Source organism: Neomonachus schauinslandi, chromosome 11 (genome assembly GCF_002201575.2).
Source record: "Neomonachus schauinslandi chromosome 11, ASM220157v2, whole genome shotgun sequence".
Lineage (NCBI taxonomy): Eukaryota > Metazoa > Chordata > Mammalia > Carnivora > Phocidae > Neomonachus > Neomonachus schauinslandi.
The window spans coordinates 95,669,380-95,695,066 of record NC_058413.1 but is presented as its reverse complement, the minus strand read 5'-3'; the positions used below and the strand labels follow the sequence as shown (position 1 = coordinate 95,695,066).

The window sequence follows — 25,687 nt, the reverse complement described above, 5'->3', positions numbered from 1 at the left end:
GGAATAAATTAAAGGTGAGAGAAACTCTAGGGATAAGGGGCTTGTGCTATCCTTCAAACAGCTGGGGGGAGTAGACCAGGGGCGGCTTAGAGGAAGTGGGCAGGAAAAACTTGATACACTACCCGAAGAAATCTCCTTCTACCTACTCTCCGCTCCACCTCACTGCAATGCAAACCGAGCCAGGGGCTAAGGGTATGACCCCCATCTCCCCCAGCGGGGTTGAACATGGCACTGGGGAAAAGGGAACAGGCTGAGGGTATTTCAGGGAGGGGCAGTTACCCCCTGGTCCCCAAATGCTATAAGGCACAATTCTTGGAGGCAACTAGATTCCATCCAAAACATTAAAAAACAAAAAACAAAAAAACCCCAAAACTTGTTAGATCCCGGGTCTACTGTGGCTGTGCTTGGGGCCTGGCCAACACCCACCTAGCACCACTGGGGGCTAGCATTAGAAAAGCTGTACTTGAAGAAAAAAAAAACAAAAAAACCGACCAGCACAATGTCCCAGCTGTGAAGAGGTGTGAAGGAGAGCATCTCCAGTCTGAAAACTTTAGTTATGGTAATTAAAAAAAAAAAAAAAAGTTGGGTTTCTAAAAACCCAAATCAGCTTTTTTCAGAGCCGTCCCCTTGTCTGTCCCCCTGGAGTTAGCAGCGTTAAGAGGGCTCTTGGCTCATGGGCGTTTCTCTTGCTTCTGGACTGGTGAGCGGGTCCAGGTGAAGACAGGTGCCGGGTTCGGCGCCGGTGCTTCCAGGCAGCGATCCTCCCAGCAGGCTCCAGAGGGCGCTGTCTTCTCGGGAGGAACTGGGGGCTGGAAGGGCAGCAAGTGGACCAGGATCTTCTCCCCACAGACCGCCGTTGTTTATTACACACAGGAAAAAAACCACAAGCTTAAAAATAAAAACAAGAGAAGCCGAGGGGGCACTGTGCTGGCTCCAGGCTCTGTGTCCTGTCGATCTCCACGCCAGGTGTGGCTCAGGAGCTCCCGGCTCCCTGCTCCAGACCCTGACCAGGCTGCAGCAACTCCTGCTCGGCAGCTTTAGTTTACTTTATTTTTCTCTTATTTGTCAGGTTTTTTTTTTGTCTTAAAAAAAAAAACTTAGGGTGTGGGGCCACCACGGGGAAGGGAGAAAGGGATGTAGCTCCTCGCTGCTACATGCGGGAGGGTGGACTGGCCAATTCGTAGAAGAGCAGATAGGCGTCGCTGGTGCGCACTTGGCTGGAGGACATGGGTGTGACGCTGTGGAGAGAGGGGTGGAGGGATGTCAGAGACCTGGAGAGGGGGCCACCGGGACACACACGGAGTGGCTGACGGACCGTGAGGGCCCATCGCTCCTCTCCCTAGGTGTCCCTGAAGCCAACCTCTTTTGCTGTCTTCTAGAAATTCTGCAAAGGGGCAGTAGACTCGGACGTATTACACGGACTTTTGGCTCCGACTTCTATCCAAAGTGGAAGCCACACGGGTGAGATACAGGTGTCTGGCAGCCAGGAGCCCTGCCTGAGAGCTGTCTCACCTGGAGTCATTGAAAGTGTGCCATTCGCCCGTCACTGGACTCCGGCAGTAGGCCGTATAATGGCCGCCCATGGTGGTTCCAGAGTGATTGGACACAGCGTACAGGTTGTAAACAGCGTGGTCTGAGGAGGAAGTACAAGGTTTCAGGCCCCCCAAGCATTCCTTGCCCCACCCTCCTTCTCCTTCCTGCCTCTATTCCTGATTTTAATAACTTGCTCTTCAGTAGCTTCCTTCTACCTCTTGGCCTCTCATCTGGGTTTTAGGCACCTGGGCTTTGTTTTTGCCCTCCCAGCTGAAAATACTCACTGGTGTTTTCTGAGGCAAATTCTCTCAAGTCCAGGTCTCTTAGCGGGAAATTCACAAATGTTGTGAGCTTGCTGGTTCGTATCCTGGATTCTGAGAACCGCTTCAGATCTGGGGTTGACGTGAGTCAAGGACAAGAGAGGGTGGCGAGGGTAGTCAAAGTAAAGGGGACTGAGTCCTAAGAGGGTGAAGTGCTTCTCAGAAGCAAAAAAGCAAACGGGGAAAGGAAAGTCTACCAAGTTTCCTTTTTCCTACTCTGTTTGCCCTCAGTTCAGCCCCTTGTCATCAGTCACTACCTAAAGGCAAGCCCTTGCCATGGTGGATGGTAAGGATACGGAGCACCAAGATCTTTGGGAACCTCTGGATGGAGAACTTCTTTATACATCGTTTTCTGGCTCGGCAGCGACAGCATGTCTGCAAGACACGACAAACAGAGCTAAAGAGGACTTGGGGGAGAAGTCAGTGGGCCAAGTCCAGTAACTTGTTGGCTGCATCTGCTGGTGACAGGTCTTTCCCAGAGTGGGCTCTTGGATGTGTGCTCCTGATCCCATGGAAGGGGGACTTACTGGCTTTTCATCGCCATCAAGCACATCCTCTTTGGTGAAGAGCCTCATGCAGTCCATTAAAGTCACCTCAGGATAACCTCGCTGGCAGAGACAAAGAGTAAAAGTCACAGAGATCAACGACACAAGAAGGTAAGAGGGGGCGCTTCCAACGTGGGGCAACAGGGGCACATACCTTAGCGATGGGCAGTGAGAGGTCCCAGAAGGGGTCAAAGACTGTAGAGCAGTAACCACAGTCCGTACACGTCAGGGAGCTCTTTAGCTGTCCAACGAAGAGATCTGCAGAAGAGATGGGACAGCGGAGCTTAAACCTGGAGAAGGAGCACACGTCTTCTCTGGGCTGTGTGCCTGCTCAGCGCTCCCGCCTCTGTCCCTGGGCCACCGGGCAGGAGGAGGGTCCCCTGAAAGGAGGACTCTTAGGGCTTTTCACGCTCATGCTCTGCTCAGGCAAAAGCAGTTAATAGAGAAAGCAGGCCTTCCTCCCATTCATGCGCTTACCCCCAATCCGACTGTCTTCCCGTTCTAGATATTTCCTCCACATCTGTCGTCCTTTCTCATCATCACTAGGAACCAGAGAGAGGGAGACAACCGGGTCAGAGCTCATGCCATGAGAAGTTTACGGGTCCATCAGTCTAACTCCTTAATATTTAAAATTGTCTCCAAATTATTACCCCCAAAGAAGTCAGCCAAAAACTCAAGTTCATTCTCCCAGCCAAAAACCCACAGCATTCTCCTCTTACGGAAGATGATCGAGGTTCTCAGGGTTGGACTTGGGCCTCACTGTCACTCGGTTCACCTCATTGTGGAGCCCATCCAGAAGAAAGCGAAGAAACTCCTGAGCATCTTGCTGACTGAGTCCAAAGGAAAGAGAGTGAGCACTACCTCTCATTCCAAGAACCAACCTGCTGTGGCTGGCACCCACCCCGGGGAGGACACGTCTGCAAGGCTCTTACTTATAGCCAACGAAGCGTGGCGCATATCTCTGGATCTGGGTCTTGAACTCAGATGGGCTCACCACATCATTGGGGGATGAAGTCCATATGGTCTGGATTAGTTTTGCAAACTCTATTGGAAGGAGAGGGTAGAGAGGGGGCATGGAGGACAGGTGAGACATTTTCTGTAAGAAATTCAAACTAGAATTCCACCAAAACGAAGCCAAAGAGAGAAAAGTAGGAGGGATACATATAACATCCAGCTACTAATATGGCCAAGAGCGGTGCGGAGCAAGTGTCCGGGGCCGGACCCCTCACCTTCCATGAGGGCGGTGTGTGCATTGCTGCTGTGGCTGAGATCCCGCATGAAGAGCCTCTGCAGGCAATAATCCCTCAGCTCCCGGGTGTTGCTCAGGCACTGCAGAATGGAGTTCATGAAGCACTGCAAGAGATCATCCACTCCGTAAGACAGAGCCCGGTCTGGCAGGTCTGCTTACCTAGTACCAGAGGCCCTCTGGTTCATCTACCCCAGAAATGAACGCTCCCACAGCCTCAAGTTCCTCTTCTTACAAGGGAAAGGGGTGTCATGAGGCCAATTCCCGCTGCCCGCACAGGTGACGTAACCGGTTACTGACTGTGGAGGTGTACAAACGGGTGTGGGTGAGCTGGACAGAAGTGGGCGTGAAGGGATGGATGTCCTTCAGGAGAAGGATCCAGGAAAGTAGCTGACAGTGAAGAGGGCAACTCCCCTTTAGTAGTGTTTCCTGCTGGGGGCCAGGAGAGAGGCAGAGCGCCAGCCATTCTGTAAAACCCACCAGCCAGGATGGGCAGGTATCAACTGGCCTCTAGAGGATAGGGAGTCAGCAGGAGCCAGGAGGGAACTTCTGGTCAGATGTCCATTGGGACAGTAGGAGGTGGCCTTAGGAAAGAAGTGGGCTGGGAAGAGCTCACCGTGTTCCCAAGGTTTCGAAGACCAGCCAGACCCTGGGCGCTCTTAGAATTCTGTAAGCAAAGAACACATGGCATATGAGGCTGAAGGCGAAGAGGCTGGGCCTGTGCTAGGCTTGCTCATGCAACTATCTGCTAGCTGGAGCCAGGAGCACCAGGCACACACGTTATTCTCTCTTCAACACACAACACAAATATTCTTCAGGGCTTTCCTTTCTCTTGTTGACATGTGTTTTCCCCCGATCTGTACATGCCTCTTCATTCTCTGCCATACTGGAGGCTGGAGATTAGAACTAGAGCCTAGGAATTCGTGTATTTAATTCCTGGCTACAGGGAACGCCGGGTCCCACATCCGTGCACTATCTCAAATGACCCACTTTTCTACCCCTAGATGTCCAATACATGAAGCAGCTGTCGTAACGGGCACTTCAAGGAGAGCTTGAAATGTTCAATGACAAAACATCTGAAGTGCGTTAAAGATCTTCAGCTGGGGAAAACTGAAGTTGGCCTGCCATTCTGAATTGTCGGAGAAAGGTGGAATTCCTTTCAGCTGAGCTCATCTCCTAAAGGCTGATTAAAGCCCGGGAGAATCCTCCTTGCCTGGCTCAGGTTTCAGCATCCTGACTGGTTCCTAGCTGGGAATCCATTTGACAGGCAGATTGTGGCCATGCAGAGGTAAGCACCAGGCTGAAGGTGCCACTCCTGTTCTTGTCCCTATTGTGGAGGCTGGTGAGGGGGGTTGGAGCAAAGACAGCTGCTAGGTCCAGGTCTCTTGGCTAATTCTGGCCCTACCTCCAAGGAGTCAGAAAACCTTCGGGCTCAAAGGGTTAAAGAAACAGTGTGCAGATGAGCCTGCCACCCCCTCTCTCAGGGAGGGGACCCGGGAGCCGGCAACTCTGGAGCAACACTGACTGGGGCATGCGTGGGGCCAGCTCAACCCTGATCAGAACAGGAGCCTGAAATAACTCAGCTAAAATTACTCATGCCGTGTGCTGACAGCCTCTGAGGCTGTCAGCAGCTCAAAGCCCATGAGGTTGTCAGCTCAAGGGGGTGGGGTGAGGAGAGGCAGGCTGAAGGAGGGCTTTTCTCAGGAATTGCCCTGCTGATCCCACAAGTAAGAGGATCCCTTCTTGCCAGTGATCAGGTCTAACACTAACAGGTAGGAAAGGAAATATACTCCAAAGAGAGACCTGGTTTCCACCTGCAGTTATCGAGCAAAGCTTATTGGCAGCAGGTGGGCATAAGCATCCTTGAACTCTGCCAGTGCTAGCAGTATATGGCCCCAAACACAAAATTTAAATCTTACCTTTCCGACAGTCTAAACCCTGATGTTCCAGTAAGAGGACCACAACAGAGATAATTCCCTGGACAAAGACCTTATCAGCATTTTCAGGTAAACCTGGAGAAGGACTCCCCTGGGGCCCAACAAAAACACTGAAGTCTCTGAGTTGCCCATTCGGAACTAAACGTTAAAGCCTGTCCACAACAGGATACCCGTCCTCCCCTCCCCCAAGATCCACCCTCACTCCTATTTTTGGCGGTGCTTGTTAGTTCTTACCCCCTGTGCCTCAGACAACATCTGTCTAAAGGGTGGTAGAAGCAAAGCCTGGTGATCATGTCAATGTGCACCAAAGTGGGCCTCCAGCTGAGACAGTCCCTCAGCCCTAATGGGGGCAGGGCAATGGAAAATTAGAGGCGCCTTTGTACCGAGGCACTTCTATGGTGTTGACACTTTTAACTCTGACCCAGCACAGTGAGGGTCAAGAACAACACATCCCCACCTATGGTTACTGTTCTTGAGGATCTAACTCTACTAATGGCCTGGCAGGTGGAGAGATGGGGAGGGCTCCTTTAAGGTTTTGCCAGGACCCTCTGTTTGTTTTTCTTTTTGTAGGGGGTGGGGGTGGCTCGTGCCTTTGTCTAAAATTTCCTAAGTTCAAAACTACTTGCCAATTTCTAAGCGCTCTGTGTAGAAGGCGGCTGGATGAGAGGAGTCGGAGGGTGGGAGTGGAGGGGAGAGCAGGGCTGTTCTATGCCCAGCCAGATATTCTTCTGCCATGAATAGGAAATCAGGAGCTCCAGGGAAAGTCAGCACTTTCCATTCCAGAGAGGAACAAAATGTCCCAGGAGTGACCTTTCTTATGGGGAAAACAATCCTACCTCAGGGCCAACAGGGAGAGGCTAGAACTGGAGAGGTCGGGAGAGACCCCACACAGCGAGCCTCTCACAGGGAGAGAAGGAAAGGACTCCAGCGGCTATGTGGAGTGCATGTGCAAAGGCTTGAAAGAGTCTGGATCAAGAACTTCCTTAAAATTCGTCGTCAGCAAACCTAACCTTGACTTAGGGGCAACCACTGTTCTAAAAAGTCGATGCCACCTCCACGGTTAGTAAACAGACAGCATTCACCCTCCGTGAAGGAGCAGGGGGCTCAGGAAGAGCCCGCTCTGGCTTAATGGGGAGGAAGCGTTTGAGGAGGGGGGTCATATAAGCAAGGCTGATTGAGGTTTGTGTCTTCACACTCAAGACCCCCGTAAAGGGCTTTCCTGCTTGCTCCACCTGTGCCATGAGGGTCAGCCAGGGGTCCTGGCTGTGGCCAAGGAGCCTGGTGTGGCCCTGGCACGGGGCAGTGCACGCACTGCCAACTCAGGAGCTGGCGCCTGTTACATAAGATCTGTCAAGCTCTGGCCCCTTCTCCCTTCCCCAAGGGGGCAGTGCCCAACCTCCAGCCCCAGCATGACCCTGGGGTGGTACTTCATTTGAGAGATCCACTGCCCACTTAGCAGAACTGGGGGAGGGCCGGAAAGGAAAGGGAAGCTGCCTTCTTTCACCTGTCTGCGACTCCTCTGCCCTTCACAGGGTCAAAGGACCCCCGTTACCAACCCTTCGGAAGAGCGCCCTTTGGGACCAGTGAGGAGGGGGCGGCTCTTTCCCACCAGCCCTTCTTGCTGGGTTTTGGCCTTGGAGGAGTCACGGCCGCAGAGTCCAGCGTGCTGCCGGCTCCCTCACACAGCGAGAACTAGTCAAGGTTACGCTTTCCTGCACCTGTCCTGAGAGGTGCCAGGAATTAAGAGCCCAAGGGCCCGCGTCACGAAGAGGGAGAGGAAGAGGGGAGGGGGGGACCTCAGGGGCTGGGACCTCAACAAGGGGAGGGGGCCGCAAGTAAGCCTGAGATCACCTGGGGAGGGGGCATTCCTTGCCGGGAGACCCTGGGAAAGGAGGGGTGGGGGCTGGGAAGAATCGGTCCCCCCCCAGCGGGGGGGGGTGGGGCGCGCGGCAGATGGGGGTGGGGGCGTCCGGGGGAGGAGGCGGAAGCCCAGTCCCTCGGCGTGGAGGTCCCGGAAGGGGGCCCCGCGTACCTTGGCTTTGTTGAGCAGGAGCCCCACGAAGGTGGAGAGCAGCAGGGAGGGGGAGAGCGGGGAGCGCGGCCGCAGCTCCTTGGCGAGGGCGGGAAAGGGGGAGGCCGGGGGCTCCTCGGGCAGGGTCACGGTGTACGAGGTGCGCATGCTGGGGGGCGGGCGGCGGGCTCGGCCCCACGCCTAACGTTGGCAAAGGGGGCGCGGGGGAGGACCGCGCGGTGCCACGGCCCGGACGCTGAGGCCGGCGAGGCCGCCACAAGACACCGTCCGCGGCGCCCGGCAGTAACCGCTCCGGCCGTCCGACCGCGCGCTCCTCCGCCTCAACCTCCCCGGCGCGCGCCGCCAACAGCCCAGGCACCCGGCTCTCGCGCTCCGGCGACTGGCGGCCCCGCCGGCGCCTCGGGCCCCACGACGTCAGCGCCGGGGGGCGGGGCCAGGACCCCGGCCCCGCCCCCGGGGCCCGCACGCGGCACCAAGTGCGGCCGAGGCCCCGCCCGCCCCCGCGCCTCCCGCGCTCGGACCCCAGCCCGGGCCGCCCCCCGCCCGCTGACCCCGCGGGCCCGGCCGCCGCCGAGACCCGCCGTCCCCGGGAAGGGCGGGACGGGCGCGCCGAGCCCCGCGCCGGCCTCGGGGTCGGGACTCAGGAGGACCCCCACAGGACCGTGTCAGCCCGGTGAGCTTCCCCCCCGGGCCGCTTACAGTTTCTGACTTTTGGGGGCTGCCGGGCATTTGGCGCACCCGGTGAAAGTTCTGTGCTCTCCTCGGGGCGGGGGAGGGGGGGAATGCACTTGCGCACAAACTTTTGCACGTCGTTCGGGGGGACTCAGGCCCTTTTGGAGCCCGACACCTACACACACAGCTCGCGAGGGTCGATGGGCCCCTGGGTTAGGAGCATGGATTTCCCTGGCGTCGGTACTGAGCCCACCCCGCCCATCTCTCCCCAGTCCCAGTTGGTCCCATTATCAAGAGAGGCAGTGCTCCTATTTTATAAGTTACAAGAGGTCACTGTCCCATTTGGGCCCAGGGAAGAACATTTTCTGGCTTCTTCTATCTAGTTACCCAGCTCCATCTCTCACGGAATCTGAAATTTTGATTTGTTTTGGGAGGTGGGAAGAAAGTACCAGGGCGGTGGGGAAGCAGGTGCTCAGCTGGGTTGGGGGCGAGCGTACTGCTCTGACCCTGAGGGCTTCGATGCTTGAAGAGCAGAGATCTTTGCGTTTTATTTCAGATGCTCCCCACCCCCACCCACCCCCACCCCCTTACCTATCAGAGACCCACACAGAATCTGCCTAGAGAAAGTATCTTGTTTGGAGCCCGCCGGCTATTTTTAGCCAGTATTTTTAGCATTTAAAAATACTCTGAGAAGCAGCAGCGTGTGCTGTTACTCATCTGTGGCCTCCTTCTGTTCCTCTTGGCATGCTCATCGCCACATGTACACGCGCCCTGCACACACGACTGCAGCCACATGGGGAATATGTCCAGGACACATGTATGGAGTGGGCATGAGGCAGGAGCGGCAGGGCATTCTACTTGCTGGTCAGTGGGGGCACTGGTGTGAGGATGGTGAGCTCCCCAGTCCGTCCTCACTCTGTGACCATTAAATCCCCGGCGCACTGCGCCAGGCTTTCCTCCCTGCTTCCCTCTTTCTAGGCACACCCTTTCTAGTGAGTCCCACAGTGTCTGCAGCAACGCCTGCATTTGGTTACACCACACTTCTGCCCCCAAGCACCTAGAGCACCTGACTCTTGTGTCCAGTCCAGAAGCTGAGGTAGCTCTGTCTGTGAGGCTGTCTGTCCACAGGCTCTTTTCATTGTCATCACCCTCGCTCTTCTCTGATCCCTGCTGCTAACCAACCTGCTCTTATTTCTCTGCTTCAGCACTTGCCTTCTCTCACTTAAAAGACGAAACTGCCACTGATTAAGTACTTACTAAATGCTAGGCACTGGCTAAGTGCTTTATATAGATTATCCCGGTTAACTTGCATAATTAACACAGTGATGTAGAAACTATTATCTCTATTTTCTAGATGAAGGACCTTAAGTCCTGAGAGGCCAAATGACTTGCCAGAACCACAAAGCTAATAAATGACAGTGTGGGGCTTTGAACCCCAACCTGTCTTACGGCAAAACCCGTGCTTTTAACGATTACCAGAAGATTCTGGAATGCTCTTCCTGCGCCCTGCCAATTACCTGCTTGTAAAGTCTGCTCAAAACTTGTGTTTTCCACCAAGCCCTCTCTACAGAACTCCATCCAGCTCGAAACACCCCATTACTGCATACCCCCCTGTCTCCTGGCGTTCTGTCTTCACTGTGTTAATTTATCTTAATATGTTTATTTTTGTTTTATAAGTGTCTTTAAGGCTTCTGTAAATGGTTTTAGATCGTGTGTGGCTTGTGCCATCACACTGAAAGCTCCTCAGGGGCAGGGCTGTGGGTTCTCTTAGTGGGTGCTTAAAAAATGGTGTTGATCTCATCTCTAAGTGGGGGCCAGACCCGGCTCTGGTTGGGTATCCTGGAAATGCCACTGAGCCTCACAGGGTGGGGTGCGTCCGGATTTGCCCGTTGACTAAGAGTGCTGTGGTGAGCACTGTCTTAACAGCTGCTTGCCCACCGGAGCGTTTGGCCTTCTGCCCCATGACTTAGGCCAGCAATGTGAGTACTCCCACCCGAGGACATCCTGGCATTCTGCTAGCACGCTCACTCCCTCTTTACTGGGAGGTAGAAGGTTCGGCGCATCCTAGGAGCAGGGAGGCCCCGATGAGGAAAGCTACCTGCAGGGGAGCTCTTTGAGAAGCCTGGGGTGAGGGGAAAGAATTCATCTAGGGTCCGGTCTTGTCGAGCAGGTCTGACTGCTCTAGGACACAACCAGCAAGGCACTGTGGCTCATTTCTCAACTGGCCAAACCCCCATGACACCCCTTCTCCTCAGTGCCATTTCTTGAAGTGGGATGGGGAAAGGATGTAGTCTTCTGGGATCTGAATCTGGCTCAGGCTCCGTGACTCTCTGCCCCAAATATGCTGAGCTGATCTGAACAGGACTCATTCCTACAGCCTGAGGCTGCCATTTCTCAGAATCTGTGCTTGGCCTGTCTTCCCTGTGGTTAAGAAATCTTCTTCACCTCAAATCCTTTTTGGCATGGATGGAGTATAAATAAATTAGAGTCTGGGTTAGCTCTGTGAGGGCAGGACTGAGCGTGTATCTGGCTTCCTCAGGTCTCAGTGGTGGCTTGGTTCAAGGGTTTTGGAAACACTGCTCAGACCCAGGCGAATGCTTCCCCGCAAAGCATGCACCTGTCATTACCCTCACAAGTGGATAGACTGGTGGCTTGATTGACTGATTGAACTGGTAGGGGCTCAGAGTCCTTGTTGGGGGTTGGGCTTTCAGGCCGCAAGTGCCCCTGGGGACAGAGGACCCTCTGCTTCCCTGCATCAGTCCGACCCCAGGAGGCCAAAAGCTCTGTACTCTTTCGAGCCCTACGGCAGGCTGGCCTGAACCAGCTGGACTCCAGAGGCCCACACACTTCCCTCTCTCGCTTTTATTTCTATGTGGATGCCAGTTTTACCTACCCATTGAGGTGAGAGGGTGCAGGGGGCCACGTGTGCAGCTCCGGGCCCTGAACATGATGTTCATTTCTGTAGCTGCTGGTCAGTGAAGCGGCTCCCCCACCACGGGCAGGGAACATTTTGCCAGGCTTGGATTAACTTCTGCATTGCTGAGCCCCACCCCAGCACCATGTTACCTCATGAAGACATCCTGGAGCGGGGGTGGAGGAGAAGGCAGGGAGGACGATGCTGGGTGCGGACTGAGAAACTGCACCCGGGTAAGGCAGCACTGGGGCCCCCAACCAGGTCACAGCGCATAGCCTATCTTCAGGGGATGGAGACCATGGGTGCCTTGCTGACTCTAAACATAAGCCCAGACCGCCTGTCCCTTCTCAGCAGCTAGTACTGGCCCTGGCCAAGGGACCCTTTGGCTTAAGGTCTCCTCTGAGCGACCTTCCCATGCTGTCAACAGAGATTCAGGCCCTCAGGAAGTTCATCTTCCTCAGGGCGGCTGAGTGGGTGAGGGCATCCCCAGGGTCTCGGGCTGCTAAGCTGGACAAACAAGACAGCGGGGATGCACTTCAGCGTGGCTGAATAAACAGAGAAGGCAGGGGAGGAGAGAGGAAGGTCACACTTCTCCACTTCTCACCTGGGACCTCTAGGACAGTTCCTGCCGCCTTCAACTTGTTCTCTTTGGAGTAACCCCTGCTCACTGCAAGGCAGCAGTTAAGTTCAAAGTCCCACCCAAGAGTAAAATCACATGACCTCCGCTTATATAATCTCCCTGTCACTGAACAGCTGGGAACCCAAGGCTTCGGGAGATGAGTCAGCAGCCCCTTGGCAAATAGGACCCAGGTACTCTAGGTTCCCAGACCTTTTGCTCCTAGCAACAGGTTTCAGAGCAGAGGGCAAGGGTTTGGAAGAGGCCGTGTGGGGAGAATAGGCCGGCAGGCTCTGAGCCTCACTCCCTGGTTTTGCGTCTGAGCAGCAGGTTCTCGGCTTGATGACTGTGCTCTGGAGGGCCCTGGGCCAACCCCAGCGTTTCTTGGGGGAGAGCGGAGGGTGGCCTGGGCAGGGCAGGGCAGGGCCGGTGTGAGGGCAGGGCTGAGGCTGCAGGCAGAATGCCAGGGCTGGGGAGGGAGCAGTTGGAGGGGTGGAGCGCAGGAGGATTAAGATGGACTGTAGGGCTTAAAGCACAGCCCTGGCAGGGTTCAGTGGGAACAGCTTGTCCTTCCATAGGCCCAGGGAACAGGACAGGTGGGGCGGAGGGGGGCCATAACCAGGCTGGGTGCTTGGGCTCCTGGCTTTCCTCAGGGCCAACCCACCTGGCCTGGCTTGGAGTCCCAACAGGTGATGAATGTGGCGGGAAGTGAAAGCTATTTTTTTTTTTTTTTTTGCCAGTTCTGAACTATCAGTCCCTCCCCTTCGATCTGTCTGCATTTTAAACAGAAGGTGGAGCCTGGGGCAGCCCTCATTATCCTAGGCTGAGCTGCACCCCCCCATAGACTGGTGTTTTGTTGGTGCTTATGCAAGCATGGGGGGGGGGTGTTCAGAATTCACGTCCCCCCTGTAACAGTCCTTTACTTACGCTCAGCTGAGTCTGTAATATTCTAAGTTCATGTTGGCTGTTGCTATAAATGAAGGGAATGAGCCTGGTTAGAACTGTTCTCTCTGTTTGGGGCCTGCTTTTGACTTTCCTTTGTGAATGTCAACTGTAGTTCAAGTCGGCTACCCAGAGAGCCCCTGGGGCCAGGGCCACCCCAGGGGACCCCAGAGGAGTCAGATCATGCTGGACCCTGCCACATGATACAAGGGTGGTCCCCTCCCCGCTCCACTCAGCTGCCAAATGCCCCTTTTCTGTCTTCTCCTTTTCTACCAACTCTTCCATAGCATTTTATAGGTTTCAGATTCCTTCACGTCCACTGTTTGCTTTGAGCCTCATGACAGCCTGTGAGGTAGGCAGGGCAGGTGCGACCCATCCCTTTTATGGATGAGGAAACAGAGCTCAGATGAGAGGTGTCTAAGGTTAAAGAGGCAACCTGTTCCTTTCAGCCTTAGGTGACCCCTCCCTTTCCCACCACCTATGACACCTAACGACACCTGGGGCCGCCTCCTATCATAACTATTATAAGAACTTATTTCCCCAAGTAAATTGTGAGTGCACTGAGGGCAGGGACCATGGCTTGCATCTTTCTTGCCCCCGCAAAAGCACCTAGAAGGGTACAAGGAGGACTAACATTTACCGAGCACCTACTATGTGCCGTACAACCTTTGATTCCTCACAATGATCTGTGAAGTGGCAACTATGGACACTCATTTTATCGAGGAAACAGGTTCAGAAGTTAAGCAACTTCTCTGAGGTGGCACTGCTGGTAAGCTGAGCCCCGAAATGAATGAATGTGAAGTTTAGATCCCCAAATGGAGATCTGAAAAGACACTGGATCCACTTTTAGAAAGAAGTGGTGCAGGCCCCACGGGCAGGGTTGTTCTCACCTCAGGAGATGGAGTCGGCAGCAGGAAGTAAGGCTGAGAGCGGTGAGGAGGGGAGTGAGGCTGTATCAGGGTCTGACCCATGAGGGGCCTTGCCCATTGGCAGTGTCTTCTTGAGTGTGAGCTTAGGGGGAGACACTAGCTGCACCGTAGGGTGTTCCTAGCTACTTAAGTGTGCTGTGAGCTATTTCTGGATGGGAAGGAGGGATGTTAGGGTGGCTGAGTTTGCCTCAGGGCAATCTGCCACCCCTCTGAGGTCCTCTCTCAAAACTCTCCTCATCTGGCCCTGGAGGTAGAGGAGGGGCTGGGGTGTCCCCTGTGGGGGAGGAGGGGGAAGGCAGCAGACTCCAGGGAGGGAGGGTTGAGATACGTCTGTGTGAGAAAGAGGCAGAGTGCCAATGGAGTTTGACCCCCCATAAAGGAGAAGACCCTGCTCTCATGATTGGGGCTGAGCGTGGGTCTGCAGTTTAGTCTGTGGAGAGCAGGTTTTCAAACCTAAGCATGCTTAAAGGTTACCTGAAGAGCTTATAAGAAGGACAGAGTCCCAGGTGTATTCCTGGGGAGTTTGATTCAGGGGATCTGGGTGGGGCCCAGGCCCCTGAATGATTAAGCCCTGCAGGTGATTCCTGCAGACTTTACTTTAAGGAACACTGTGTCCCGTAAAGAACCTTTCTCTTCTGAGCAAAGGGAGGGAGCCTCCCAGAGGCCTTTAGGACCCATCCACTAAGAGCTGCTTTCTGATTGCCGCTGAGATGAGCCACACCAGCCACATCTAAGTGAATCATGCTCCAGTCCAACCACAGGTCCCTCTGAGAGTACATACTTCTCCCAGGCCAGGTCTCTTGTCCCCCACTTGTCTTCCACACCAGCCCTCCAACGTAGCCGGCCATGCCCTGTCAGGTTCTGAATGCTCTGGGAGGCACCAACTTTTGTGTCACCCATGGCCCTTCACAGACAGCCCAGCAAGGCCAAGACTCTCTAGGTAATGTTATCGAAGTTGTCCCCTCAAGCCCTTTAGTTATGACAAGCTTAAAGATCTATGACCCAAAGCCCTGTGCCTATCTTGCACCCCTGCTCCATTTGTCTGGACAGGTCCACTAAGCAGCATTTATTTCTTGCTATGGCACAGCTATTATTTCCAAAAGGCACCTGTCCTAGAAGTAGGGGACTGGTACGTAAGATAATGAAGGAAACACAACACCCAGCTGTCCTGCCCATTGGCTTGTTTATCTGCCCATCCATCCATCCATCCACCCACCCACCTATCCATCCATCTACCTATCCATCCATCCATCCATCCATCCATCCATCCACCCACCCACCTATCCACGTATCCATCCATCCATCCATCCATCCATCCACCCACCCACCTATCCATCCATCCACTCACCCACCCACCTATCCACCTATCCACCTATCCATCTATCTGTCCATCCGTCCATCCATCCATCCACCCACCCACCCACCCATCCGTGCAATCAGTAGATTAGCTGAGCTCTGCGTAGTGCTAGGCACATGGGGAGGCATCTAGAGATGTGATTTCTTTCTTATCCTCTGAGAACTTCCCACCTGATGGGTACACCAATAACTAAAGAAAAGGCAGAATGTAGTCAGTGCCCCAGAGAGGTGTGTTCACAGATTAGATGCAAGCGAGCCCTTACTGTCCCTGGCAGAGCCTCTTCCCTCATTCTAGTCCAGGCAGGACTGGAATACAGAGGTATGGGATTGTATAAAGCCTTAGACAAAAATGTCTCCGGCATTTTCCCCAAAGACACGTGAAAAGCACTGTCGTCCAGACATCCTGGTCCTGAGCCAGGACTGGTGCCCATCAGAGGGGAGTCCCTGTCCCCCTGATGTCTTATGCCCGGGTGGTAAGCCAGGTCCCCAGGCTGGGAAGTAAAAGCCTGAGCAGGAGGAGAGATACAGCCAGAGCAGGGAGGCCTCTCTTACCACAGGGAGCACTGGCGGTTTGGGGGCCTCAGCATTCAGTCCAGGATGGTGCAGGGCCTGCGGGAGACCCTGGCATGCTGGGTGGCAAAGCGGAGGGTGAGCACTGCAGTGTATGTGGGGGTAGCCGACCATTTCCGGGAGCACTGCTGGATCGGCGTCCAGTGCATGGGTCCTGAAATGGGTTTCCTAGGGAGAGTGGGAAGGCCCCTGAACAAGGCACCGAGCCACAAGGGTACCAGACATGCTGAGATGACCTCTCCTGCTAGAGCTGCAGGAGCAGCCGTCATGAGGTCTGGGAAGGAGACCTTTGCCTTCGATCATCAGTCAGATGGGGAGTCCATCCCTCAGTCTGGGTCTTCTACATCATCTGCTGCCTCCCCAGCCCATCACTGGGTCCCCGGGGGCAAACTCACCATGGTCTCTCGCCCTGGGGAGCTGGAGCGGCTGGACCCAGGGGCCTGGCCCTTGCTCTTCTCCCACAGACTGTAACGGCCACTGGGTCGGTAGGTGGGGCTGAGGACTTCGGGGACTCGTGAGGGAGGGGCCTGCGTGGGCACCTGAGGCGCGCTGCCCTTTCGGCCATAGTTCTCCAGGTAGTCGGCCAGGTACTCAGAGCGGCTGGCTGCCTGGTAGAGCCCCTGCAGGGCACAGAGCTCCTTGCGCGTGCGGGCCAGCAGGGGGCTGCGGCCCCGGTTCCCAGGGTCCATCCGGTAGCTGTCGGAGGTCCGGAGGCTGGAGAAATCCCGGGCCAGGTCTGATTGACTGTTCGACTTCTTTTGGGCCAGGGTTCCACCCTGCTCGCGGGCACTCACAGGCAGGTAGCTGAGGGAGTTGCTGGTCACTCCATAAGGGAATCCGCTGCCCCCGCTGAGTCCACTCCCTGAAGGCCGCTCAGTGCCCCTAGTCTGACTCTCGGCCCGTTTACCACCGCCCCCAATGATGTCAGGTCTCAACAGGGGGCGGCCCCTGTCATAGTCCAGGATGGAGGAGGGACCATAGGTACGGGGACGGGTGAGGAAGCTGGTTGGGGGGCCTGGCTTAAAACCAAGCTTCTCCTTCTCCAGGAAGGAGGCAGCCAGGTTGGCCCCGTAGGAAGAGGGAGTGTAGGTGCCATAGCCCGATTTGGCATAAGGGGCCTCTGTGTAGCGGGCCGATTCTGTGTAGCGCTTCAGGGTGGAGGAGAGCTGGGACATCCTTCAGGGCGGCACTCAGTGGGGACTGGGAGCCTCATGGGCTGAAAGGCAAGGAAAGCAGTTGTCAGAGGGCCCTGCCAGCTTTCAGGTGCCCCCATATGTGCTCTTCATCCCCAGCGGGTGGGGACCATAGATCTCACCCAGAGACCACACGGTCCATTTCCACGAGGGGCTGGCCCACCGCTGAGAAGCACACCTATGCACATGTGTACACACACACGCACCCGTGTATTCACACCTGAGTGAGAGCACAAGACGTGAGCCGGCTTTTACAAACCACACAGGGCCGTCAGTCATCAGGCTGCTCCGAGTGCCCCCTTGCAAAGCCCCAGACATGAGAGTGGGGGCTGCCCTCCCTCAGCAGCCCTCCAGGTGACCCATAGTATTCCAGCCCAGGTCTCATCTGCTTCCTCTCTTCAGCTTTCGGGGGAGGTGCTACCACCCTCAATCCCTGGATTGAAAATGCTGGATATTTTAAGAATTAAGTCTTAATTCTTCCTGCTGAAAAGAGGGGCAGGAATCTTTTTGGAATCATACGTTGTCTGAGCTGGAATGGCCCGAGGATCATTTGGTCAGATCCCTGGTGAGGAAAAGGAGGCTCAGGAGAGGAAGCAGTGGGGGCTAGGCGAGGCGGTGGTGAGTGAGCATGTGGTAGAAAGTGGACTTGACCTCAGCCTCGTGATCTAATCCCACAGTTCTTCCCTGGACACGGTCACCTGCTGTGGTGGGGAATCTTCGTGTGGCAGAAACTACGCTCTTTATGGATCTAACTCACATGTTCTATGTGGAGTTGGGGTGCTGTGGCCTCCCAGGGGTTCCTCTACCAACATCCAAGTCATCCAGCTCATGGTGATGACTTGTGCAAAGGGGGCCCCCTAGAGGCTAAAATCCTTCACTACAGCAGTACTCCCTGTCCCCTCACCCAGCTGCTGCAGCTGGGGTGGGTCTGGTGAAGGCACACAGAAATCTCTGAACTGAGGAGTTGTAAGGGTCCTAAAGAGTCATCTGTGTTTGTTTTTTTTTTCTTTTTTTTAAGATTATTTGTTTATTTGAGAGAAAGCGAGAGACAGAGTACGAGGGGAGGGGGAGGGGCCGAGGGAGAGGAAGAATCAGACTCCCTGCTGAGGATCATGACCTGACGACTGAGCCACCCAGGCACCCAAGAGTCATCTGTTTTAACATCTCCGTTGTACAGATGGGAACAGCGACACTGATTTGCCCAAGGTCACAACTAGCAGAGCCAAGATTGGAATTCAGGTCTTTCAGGTTTCTAGTCCAGTGCTCTTCCTACTGGACCTTGATTCACCCCTCCCCATCAAGTTTAGGCTCACTTGGGGACCACCAGAGTCCTCCCCATCACTCTAAGTGTGAGGCTTCATCTAAAATGGAGCTGGGGGGCAGGCAAAGGTGCTTTGGAGGGAGGAACAAGTAGGATCAGGACCCTTTCTTTGAGGACATCAGGGGTTCTTGGGGGCTCCTGCAGGGGGGGGCGGGGCAGGGCCCTCCAGGAACCTCAGAGTAGTGGTACAGGGCTGGTTTTGGCTTGCCCCATGACTGGCTAGCTGGGTGATTTTGCACTAGTCATTCAGCCCCTCCAAGCCCCAGTCTCCTCACCTGTACAATGAGTATAATCATCATCATTATGGTTCCTACTTCACTGGGTTGTTGCGAGGAATAAATAAGATAATAACATGTGGAAGCCCTAAACTCTGACAGTGATTATCATCTCTTCCCCCAACCCCTGCCAGGCTCTGGGCCCCTCCTTCATAGGCCTATAATAATGTCAGGGCTGGCCGTCTCTCAGCCTGGCCGGCTTCTCACCTCAGCCCAGGGCGCCAGGCTTCCCTTGCATCCCTCAGTGAGATGTGTGGATGAGCAGGCGGTGGGCAGAATCTAGCCATGCTGCAGACACTGGCTCGGGCAGCCCACAGCCTGCCCCAGCCTGGCAGCCCCGCCCATTTGGGCAGAGAGGAGCTGGTGCCAAGCCCCAAATGCTGATGGCTTGGCAGAGAGCCCCAGAAACTCAGTCCATGCAGGGCGTGGGATAGGTGCAGGGGTGGGAGATCAGCAGGTGGCAACCTCCATATGGATCCCAGAACAGAACTTATAGACCCTGCCAGAGACCAGCAGCAGTTTTCAGTGTGGGCTGGCTCAGAAAGGCCTGGTCTACATTTACACTTTTCCCATCTGGCCTGGGGACCCCCATCTTCGTATACATGCCCTTGCCCACTGTGCTTCCACCTCCAGCACAGCTCCCACTCCTTTCTAGGAAAAAGTAACTGGAGGGGGACCTTGTGCAAGGTAAGAAGGGAACCACAGCTCTCCTTCCATCTGCTTGGCTTTCTGGGGTACAGAGAAGAAAGAGCGTGAAGGCTGAGGGAAGCCGGGGGAGACACAGACAGAGGCACCAGGATGGGGGTGTGGGACGACTCCTGCTCTATTTCGCTTTGGAGAAACTCCATCAATAATTCAAAGTAAAAGAGACTCCGGGTCTCAGGAACTGGGCTCTGGGACACCAGGCAGCCAATCAGATATGGCCTGCCCCCCCCCCTCCCCGGGCATGAGCTCATGCCTCCTCCCCATGGCTCTCACTCCCCCTCCTCCACACTAAGGCTCCCAGGGAATTGGTATTCTGCAGGCAGTGCCCCAAACTCGTGACCTCTCCTGGCCCCGCTAATGACACAGAAGTGCTGGGGCCAAACAAGGTACAAGGGACAGGGACAGACAGCCCTGGGAAGGCCTGCAAGTATTCCTTGGGAAGGGTTGGGGCTAGAGGTGGAGTCACACCTTGACTCCCAGGAGGCCTCCTAAATCCCCGCTCTCCTGTCTGCTCCAATCTGGCAGGCAAGTGGCAGACCATCCCCCATCCCCACCTTGCCACAGCAGCCCTGGGGGGGTCATGCCATCACCAAGAGCTCCCTGGCAGCTGCCTTTCAGTGCTGACACCGGGCTTAGGGTTCCCCTGTCCGGGCAGAGGGTCCCTACTGGGGCTGAGGCCTTTAGCATGCCTATCCCCTCCCCTAACCCCTAGTTTCACTCTTGAGAAAAGTGTCAACACCTTCCAGGTGAGCCGAGACAGCTTGGGTTGGTGCCCCTTGTCATTACCTGGCATGGCTGTCCCTGGAGACTGCAGAACACACCACGGGTGGGAGAGCAGGCTGGGCCCAGGCTGTAGCCTTGCTGCGCAAGACAGGGACAGGACGGGCACTCACATGGCTTTGAGTCTCCTCGTTGCCACAGGAACGGCCTGGACTGAATGGCCCTTTCATGGGGCAGTGGGAGGTGAGCCGATTGGCTGGGATCCCCCGTCTCCCTCTCTGCCGGGCGTGGGGCCCCTGCTGCCCGTCTCCTTTTGCTGTTTACCCAGAGCTGGCAAGTATAGGCATGTGGCTCTAGGCAACTCCAACCCAGGTGCCCGCCACCTCGGACAGCAGGGGCACTCCACCTGCCAAGCTCCTCCTTCATGTCATCTCTTCCCCGGGCGCCTCCGCTCTTCCCTGCTCTGCCAGAGCTCCCCCTCACTTTGCTCAGTTTCCCCCTCTTGGGAGGTGCAGCTGCATTCCCTGCACAGAGCGCTCAGCTTCCTGAAAGGACATGTGAGCCCAGCGACCATGACCGGGCCAGCAGGCACCGAACACCTCCGGCCTGGGCACCGTGCTGAGCGCTTCACCCGCAGCTCCTCGCAGGTCACGCAGCCTTCCCTGGAGCACCGCCTGCCCGCCCGGTGCTCCTCTAAGTGCACTTCCTGCCCGGCGTCCCCAGAGCCTCCGCGCAGTTTTAGGTTTTAATTCTTTCGGAGAAAGAATTTAAACTTAGAAGCATCGTGTGAAGGTTTAATGATTTACATTAAATCGAAGTTAGTATTTTTATTCGAAATTCAACAAATAGACAAGGAATGAAGTAAACTTTTAAGTGAACCGTTTAGCTTTCCTATTTCTGAAGTTCCTGAAGTTTGAAACTGCACGAAGACTTTTGGGACACCACGTACCAATGTGCTAATCCTCACGATCGCCCTCAGCAGTGGGTGCCATCCTTTTTTTTTTTTGAAGATTTTATTTATTTTTTGACAGAGAGAGAAGCAGTGAGTGAGGGAACACAAGCAGGGGGAGTGGGAGAGGGAGCAGGGAGCCCGATGCGGGGCTCCACCCCAGGACCCTGGGATCATGACCTGAGCCGAAGGCAGACGCTTAACGACTGAGCCACCCAGGTACCCCAGTGGGTGCCATCCTTATGCCCACTTGCGGATGAGGACACCAGCGTTGGCGGAAGGGACGTGGATTTCCCAAGGTCGCACGCGAGCTGTGGCAGCGTGGGACTGGCACCTGTGCTCTGCCCCCTGGCTGCCGCCCTGAAGCCAGCGCCCCCCACCTCACACTTCCCTGGCCTCTCCCTGAGCTGGCACGGGGCAGGAGGACGCAGGCATCCACTGTCTAGGCCACGGCGTGGCAGGTACAGACTCCCGGAGGAGGCGGCCCTTCGAGTTTCCACTGCGGGCAAATGAAAGCGAAGCCAAGTGCAACCTGAGCGTCAGTACAATTCTGATCAGCCAAGAGATGGTCCAGGAGGCCTCCACTGCCCCCGCAGCGCCGAGCTCCCGAGCGTTTCCGGGGCACTGGCATTTAGCGCCAGCCAGGGCTCTTGGCCCGAGGCCTGGTTATGGACATGGCCCCCAGCCTCCTACTCTTGCTGCAGCTTGGCCCACTCCCCAAGGTCCAGGCTAGATGAGTCAGGGGTTAAAATGAGCCCTGTCTCCCTGGGGCAGCCAACCCCCTGTGCGTCAGCAACTGTCATTTCCTGTTGCTCACGAGAAGGGCTCCCTAACCTGCCCAGCCAGGGGAGGGACTGGCTCCCCAGGAATCGCAGGCACTCCTGGCCCCCAGGGTAGGGGATGGGTAATGCCCCACATCCCAGCAGCCTTCATGGCCCCTCTCTTCCCGGATCCACTCTGCTTTCTGGGGTGAAGGCATGCCGGCTTCTGTGGCCTTACTACTGGCTGGATAGAAAGCCCCTAGCTGGGTTTCAGAGGTGTGCCTCAACAGAGATCAGTCCTTCCCTCCTACCCAGGTGTCCAGGCCAGGTGAGTGGGGAGTCCCAGCCAGTCCCGCCAGGTGTTTGGGAACCTCCGCAGTGGTGACCTCAGAGCTTCCCAAAGCCACTTGCTAACACCCTCGGAATGAGGCACTGCTGATGTGCTGACCTTGAAAGATAAAGAGGGCTAAGAGAAGGGTCCTGTCTCCCTTCATTGACACTCTCTGACCCTCACTCCTATCTGCTTGGGCAATGTCTGGGCACAAGCATCAACCCCTAGGTTGAGGGATGTCCTGGCAGGTGTGGTGGATGCAGGTTGGGTGGAGGACTCAGGTGGGGGCTGTTTGTGCTTGCATGTTCCAGGATCTCTGTGGACACCTCTTAGTCCTCGGCAGCCTCAGTCTGCCCCCTCCCCTCCAGCCTATCACTAGTAGCTCTGTCTCTCAGGGGCTTGCACCCAGCGGCCTACCAGTTTAGTGCCTAATCCTCTTGCGTGCCTTGGAAAGGGACCTTTCAAGAGAATTTGGGTCCATCTCTGTCTCTCTTGCTCCCAGTAGTTGCCCAAGGGCTGGGAGAGGGAGGAAGGGATGATAGAGATTGGAGATGAGGGCAAGATCCTGACTGGTGGAGTAGGGGGTGGGCCCAGGGTAGAATCTCTACAGCACACTTCTTGATTTCGGATTTGAAGGGGGTGGCCATCTCTGCACTTCCAAGGAAAGGGAAAGGAATGGGTCTACAGGCGGTATTGGTATCCTTAAATTCTCTTTCCCAATCACCTCTGTTGGGAGCTCTCCTGGTGCCGCCACCCCAGGGGAGAGTCCCAGTCTCCCTCCATTTCCTCCAGGGCTTGTCTTTCCTCTGTCCTTGCTGCCCCTGCCTGCCTCCTCTGAGCCTTCGCCGTCCGTCTTGCCCCAAGCACCCTCCAGGCCCAGTTGGGCAGCCTATCACATGCTCCCCCAAACACACTGGGCTGTCTGGACAGGGCCACATGAAGCTCACATAGTACAGGGGCAGCTACTGACCTGTGTCCGGGGGCACTGGACAGGATCTGGGGGCTTCTCCTTCCCCAGAGAGGCAGGGAGCGCGGTGGAGAGCCCAGAGGCCGGAGTCTGACTGGGGCTGGGTAATCCGGAGCTCAGGTTACCGACTCCGATATATATAGTATCTTATCTGACCTCACAGAGATGGCTAGCTCAACTCACTTGCATTCCAAGCCCGGGGAGAATTAAAGGGGCAGTGGCAGGCCCTCCCTCGAGGTGCTGCCCTGATGGGCCAGTGCCAGGCGAGGAGATGGTGCGAGGGCTCTCTGAAGGGGGACATTCTGAGGTGGAACAGAAGGGGGATCCAAGGGGAGACAAGTGGAAAGAGGGATGGGGGTGCAATGGAGAGATGAGGAGGAAGCCTCGGTGCTAGTCCAAATCCTCCCTTTCGAGGTGGAGTAGACCTAGAGATCCGGGGGCGCACAGGTAGTGAGAGGCAGGTGGGACCTGCCCTCAGGTGTTCAGTCCAAACTCTTTTCTAATGGACCTCTATGCCTGGGCTTGTAGTCCAGTTCTTTCCCTTTTATTGGCTCTGAGACAGTGGGCAAGTCATGTAAGCCGTCTGAACCTGAGTGATTTAATCTGTAAAACAGGAGTAAAAAGTATAATAATGCTATACCTCACAGTTGTGAGGATTACATAACATAATATTTGTAAATTTCCTGGCACACGGTAAAAGTTCAATAAATGACAATAATGATTATACTGAATACTTCCACTCATTATTCTAATTAGTGGCAGAATTTGTAGTAGCACCTACCACGGAAACCTTCCTAGGGAGAATAGGGCCTTTGGCCACCCCTTGGGAGTGCTCTGTTCTAATGCCAGACAACAGCCCCATGGTTTTCTGTCCCATAACTGGCAAGGGCAAATGACTCTTGCTATATTCCCAGATGTCCAGCCCATCCAGTGGGGGAAGGGCCAGGCCCATTTTGGCTCCTTCCCCCTTTGCCTAGCAAAATATAGCAAGCCCAGCTGCCCGAGGCTACCAGGAGAAAGCTGCTCTGGGGTTGTTCCACTCTACCTGTCGGAGTGCTCAGGATTCCAAGGCCACAGAGCTGGGCTGGGCAGGCTCACAGGAGGACGGAGCAGGATTCTTAACCTCTTGGGCCTTGGTGCTCTTGTCGGCTCCCAGTCTGTGTTTCCTGTTTCTCGATGGCTCTCCCTGAGGACTGGGAGTACCCAGGATGGTGCCTCCACCCTGTCTCAGCAGAAGCTACTGACTCAGCTTGGGTCCCGGTGATGCACTTCAGAGGACGGCCTCGTCCCCGGCCCTCATTCCAGTCCTCATTCCGACTCTAGTTTGGCGTGCATCTACAGTATCAAAGGAGTGGGGGATGCCCCAACCCCAGCCCAACCAGCTCTCCTTTCCTCCACTTTACAGGGTTGGACTTGGGGGAACCTGCTCATGCCCATGCCTGGGGAAGTGAACATCACCATGATCTCCAGCTCAGCCCCATTCTAAAAGCAGCCAGATTGGGAGGCAGACATTCACTCCTCAGAGGACAGCTAGAATGGGTTGGCCAAGGGCTTGCCGTGCCTGTTAAGTAGAAGTTACTCGCCTTGGAGCACTGCGTGCCTGCTTCTGGTTTGGGATTGGTGAGAATTTCAAAGATGCCTCCTTCTGGTTTGGGATTGGTGGAAAATCTCCCCTTCCACTTAACTGCTGCCCTACCCCCACCCCCGCCCCTTTGGCAAACTGACCAGAGACAGCCCCCAGGAGCTTTAACAGGGCGAAGTGAACCAGACGCACACGTGGGGAAGGGGTTGTCAGTGTCCAGGCGTCACTCTTGGGCCATATACCGCACAGGGTGCAGAGACGCGGACCTGCTCAAGCAGCATTTCCTTAGAACACACTGATCAGCACACAGATGGCTCTTCCTGGCACCCTGGGCTGTCAGCTGGCAGCGCCCCCCCCACAACTGGCACCCACAGCTGGAGCTCCTCCGCACAGTTGGCGCTCGCTCTACATGTCTGGTGCCCATTCTATCCAGGCTGTCGTTGACACCTCACTTTCTGAGCCAACAACGGCCGCTGGCCTCCGCATCCCTCCTCCCTAGTCTCCGACAGGTGGCACGTACCTGCCTCTTCTCCGACGATGGACGAGCGGAGCCGGGCACAAGCATGGAGCTGCGGGTGAGTCCCGGCTGGTACTGGCGCGGCGCGGTGAGCAGCAGCTGACGCAGAGGGCTCCCTGGCCTCGGCTCCTGCCCGCCTCTCCCCCACCTCCGCCGGGGGCCCGGTAAGGACCTCCCCGGGAAATCGGCGCCACCCAGCGGGCAGCCGCCTCATTGCGCCCTGGCCGGCAAAACCACGCCGCGCGTCTCGCGTCACTGAGACGCGTCACGGCTATTGGCTTGTTCCTATTGTGGCGTCAGGAGAGCCCCGCCCGGCCGGGGTCTCCCAGGCGACCGGTATATACAGAGAAGCACGTGGAGGAAAAGCGCGCGGGCTCGGAGGGGGTGGAGCGCGACAAGAAGTGGACCGGTAGGTGGCAGGACGGGGACAGCGGGGAAGGTACTGGGGACGAGGAGGGGTTGGGGCGGAGGCTCAGAATTTGAGCCCTAGTGTATATATATATCAATTTCCAGGTTTGAGGGAAGGCTAAATGGTCCGGCTCCTTCCCACGGGTCTGGGAGGGGGCCTGTTCTTCTGCCTCTCCTCCTTTTCTCTCCTCTTAAACACACCCTCTGCTCATTTTGCTAACACGAAGCCAGTGGCTGGTGATGATTGGTGATGGCGCCCTGAATGGGTAAACGGAGGCAGTCAGGTAGTGGAGGGGAGTCTTTTTACTTTTTCAAGAAAAAGCCGAGAGACAACTTTTGACGCTCC

General features: G+C 55.8%; 1 protein-coding gene across 2 annotated transcripts; it reads right to left on the bottom strand.

Annotated features, from left to right (window-relative positions):
• Positions 1-836: 836 nt before the first annotated feature.
• Positions 837-24,997, bottom strand: USP2 (ubiquitin specific peptidase 2). Of its 2 annotated transcripts, XM_021696279.1 has the most exons (13): positions 24,937-24,997; positions 16,008-16,828; positions 4,261-4,311; positions 3,628-3,751; positions 3,331-3,442; positions 3,118-3,228; positions 2,876-2,940; positions 2,553-2,656; positions 2,381-2,461; positions 2,150-2,228; positions 1,818-1,925; positions 1,513-1,633; positions 837-1,238 (listed from the first exon to the last, which is right to left on the bottom strand). In XM_021696279.1, the coding sequence occupies exons 2-13, from the start codon at positions 16,785-16,787 to the stop codon at positions 1,151-1,153; spliced, it is 1,824 nt and encodes a 607-aa protein (XP_021551954.1). In that variant the 5' UTR covers positions 16,788-16,828; positions 24,937-24,997; the 3' UTR covers positions 837-1,150. The 2 variants fall into 2 exon arrangements, with proteins under 2 accessions (XP_021551954.1, XP_044775097.1); XM_044919162.1 differs by lacking the exons at positions 16,008-16,828; positions 24,937-24,997 and adding an exon at positions 7,614-7,760.
• Positions 24,998-25,687: the final 690 nt, after the last annotated feature.